General features: G+C 37.7%; 1 protein-coding gene across 1 annotated transcript; it reads left to right on the top strand.

The window, feature by feature from the left end:
- The first annotated feature begins 230 nt into the window (after window positions 1-230).
- Window positions 231-2,875, top strand: LOC116006210 (premnaspirodiene oxygenase-like). Its single transcript, XM_031246508.1, has 3 exons — window positions 231-842; window positions 1,415-1,740; window positions 2,060-2,875. Exons 1-3 carry the CDS (start codon window positions 257-259, stop codon window positions 2,672-2,674), a joined length of 1,527 nt encoding a protein of 508 aa, XP_031102368.1. The 5' UTR covers window positions 231-256; the 3' UTR covers window positions 2,675-2,875.
- The last annotated feature ends 326 nt before the right edge of the window (window positions 2,876-3,201 follow it).

Genomic DNA, 3,201 nt, shown 5'->3' with positions numbered 1-3,201 from the left:
ATTTTTGTATGCTCTATTGTATACGAGTTACCGGACAATTTTATTACAACAGTATTACTCTTTTTGTTGTTAATAATAACCAAAGAATTCTTGACAAGAATTGAGTGAGTAAAACTACTCAAACTTGATGTACCGGATGCCATATAATATTAGAATACTAGTCCACGAAATATAAGTATATATAGAAGGGCAGCCTTGACCTTGAACAAAGAAGGCACATAATAAGATATATCTAGCTAGCTCTTTAATTTCTGTAATGGAGGCCGCAATAATCAACTTCATTTCTTTCGCCTTCTTTCTTTGTTTCTTGATTTTAGTCCATACACAGTGGAAGAAGAAGGCAAAAAGCAGTGGGAAACTGCCGCCTGGCCCGTGGAAGCTTCCCATCATCGGGAACTTGCTTCACTTGATGAGTGGCTCACTGCCCGCCCACCGCGTCCTTAGCGATTTAGCCAAAAGGTACGGCTCGTCGTCGGGCCTCATGCTCCTTAAACTTGGAGAAATTCCAGCTGTGATCGTGTCCTCTCGGGATATGGCTAAAGAGTTCCTAAGAACTCACGACCTTGCTTTTGCGAGCCGCCCAGAACTTACGGCCAGCAAGATACTCTTCTACAATTGTTGGGACGTTGCGTTATCTCCGTACGGAGATCACTGGAGACAAATCCGCAAAATATGCGTCACGGAGCTCCTCAACCCCAAAATTGTTCGCTCCTTCGGCTCCATCAGGAGTGACGAGATCCATCGTCTACTGGCTCACCTCCGTTCATCTTTGGGGAGGCCAGTCAATATGTCTCAGAGAATTGCCTTGTTTATGAGCTCCCTTACATGTAGATCCGCATTGGGTAATCAATTTATCTCTCTGTCCCATTTTATTTTATCTGTTCTACTTACTATTCAAATCAACTCTTTTTCTTTTGTTTATTTTCTTTAATATTTTTTACTTGTTTTTTAAATTTGAATTTTTTTGTTTAATAGTACTTTTAGTATAGTTTCTAAATATATAAATTTTGTATATTAATATTAAACATAATATTATGAAAAGTTAAATTAAAAATAATTTCAGTCCAGCCTCGTTAACCGAACTAGACACATAAAATGAGATGGAGGGAATATTATAATTAATCAATTTAGATGATGATATATGGTGGCAACTTATAATTAATTCGTTACTTGGACAGAGGCCGATAAAGGCCAAGTCTAGCACCGGTGGCTAGGAGATTATTGGGCGAAAATGGGTAAAAGGGTTAAGTCTATCATCTCAAGCAATATAAAAAGTTAAATATAGCTTTTGACATAAGTAGTAAGGGTGCTAGGAGGGAGAATTATTAAATCAATGTCAGTTAAGTCTGATACTCAAAGTTGGGGGATTACTGGTTTTTGGAGTAAGCAGGTTGATTTTATTTTACTTAACTAGGTAGTGTATTCAGTGGGAGAGAGGAATTAGTTGAGCTATTGGAAGAGATATCGGGGTTGCTGGGAAGCTTCGAGTTCGCGGATACGTTTCCCTCCTGGAAGCTTCTTCACTCCATCTGCGGGAACAAGAATAGGATGCTGCAAGTTCACCGTAAAGTAGATCCAATTATCGAGAACATCATTAAAGAACACGAAATGAAGTTAGAAAGTGGCGAGTTAGGAGATGATGATGAAGGTGAAGATATAATTGGTGTCCTCGTCAAACTTCAGAAAAACGGAGGCCATCAACTGCCTATCACCCACGACATTATCAAAGGCGTATTCCTCGTAAGTGATATCATATATATATAATATAATATTTCCATTTTATCTCCTACTTTTCAAACAAATTAATTCTTCTTTGTTTATTTTCTTTATTATTTTTTAATTTAATTTTTTTATATTTAATAGTATTTTGAGTGTAGTTTCTAAATATATAAATTTAGTATATTAATACTAAATGTAATATTATAAAAATTGAATTAAAAATAAATTCAGTTAAACCTGATTAACCGAATCAGACACATAAAATGAGACGAAAGAAGTATAATATAATTAATGCACGCACTTATATACGTACTCATAATATATACGGACTCGCATACAGGATATTTTTGCAGGAGGAACCGAGACATCATCAACGACGATAGTGTGGGCATTGTCGGAAATGATGAAAAATCCACGGGTGTTTGCCAAAGCGCAAGCTGAGGTGAGAGAAGCCTTCAGAGGAAAAGAGAAGTTGGAGGAGGATGATATTCAACAATTACAATACCTTAACTCAGTGGTGAAAGAAACTTTGAGGTGTCATCCTCCAATTCCCTTGTTAATTCCCAGGGAGTGCAGGGAAGAAACTGTGGTGGGCGGATACACCATACCGCTCAAAGCAAGAGTACACATTAATGTGTGGGCGATCGGCAGGGATCCTCAGTACTGGAAGGATCCAGAGAGTTTTATACCTGAGAGATTCGAAAACAACAGTTCAATTGATCTCATGGGGAACAGCTTTGAATACTTGCCCTTTGGTAGTGGAAGGAGAACATGTCCAGGACTTGCATTTGGTTTTGCCAATTCTCTATCTCCTTTAGCACACCTGCTTTACCACTTTGATTGGAAGTTACCTCCTGGAATTACTGTTGATACATTTGATCTGACAGAGACGCCTGGAATATCTGTAGGAAAAAAGACTGATCTTGTCTTGATTCCTGCTACTCCTATTAAATAGGGAAAAGAATTTGATGGAATATATATAAAATAAAGCTCCCCAGTTACCTATCATGCATGTATGTTTTATATTTTATTTTGTTGATGAAAGAGAAAGAGGGTCAATTACTGTGTACTGCACCTAGTACTGTAGCAAAATAAAAAGTTCACTGTACTTCTTAGGGCATTGCTATCAATGGTTTATGCATGGATAATGTCAGAGATAATGGTGTGTTGAAGGAGAGAGAGAGGGAGAGAGAAGGGTGAGGATAATATGGGTTCATAGTACAGTAAATGGAGGAAAGAGAAAATTTTGAAACAACCAAAAGTGGTCGTGTGAGCTGCAACAATCTAATTAAGGCACCCAGCGGGCGCGTGCACAGCGCGTCAGACGCGCCTGACAAAGCCTGAATTCTTTATTTTTTTTTAGTTTGATTTGTTTTGTTTTTTTTTCTCTTCCCCTATTTTCTCTTTCCTAATCACACTTAGAAAAACTCCTCAATTACCGTGAAATAACCCCATTGATAAGGATGCTCTATTAACTACCAT

This window comes from Ipomoea triloba, chromosome 15 (genome assembly GCF_003576645.1).
Source record: "Ipomoea triloba cultivar NCNSP0323 chromosome 15, ASM357664v1".
NCBI lineage: Eukaryota > Viridiplantae > Streptophyta > Magnoliopsida > Solanales > Convolvulaceae > Ipomoea > Ipomoea triloba.
This window is presented reverse-complemented; position numbering and strand designations above follow the sequence as displayed.

Coding starts and splice junctions, on each gene's coding strand:
- LOC116006210 (XM_031246508.1), top strand. CDS start 257: ATGGAGGCCGCAATAATCAACTTCATTTCTTTCGCCTTCTTTCTTTGT. Junction 843..1,414: donor TACATGTAGATCCGCATTGG/GTAATCAATTTA, acceptor TTACTTAACTAG/GTAGTGTATTCAGTGGGAGA. Junction 1,741..2,059: donor TTATCAAAGGCGTATTCCTC/GTAAGTGATATC, acceptor ACTCGCATACAG/GATATTTTTGCAGGAGGAAC.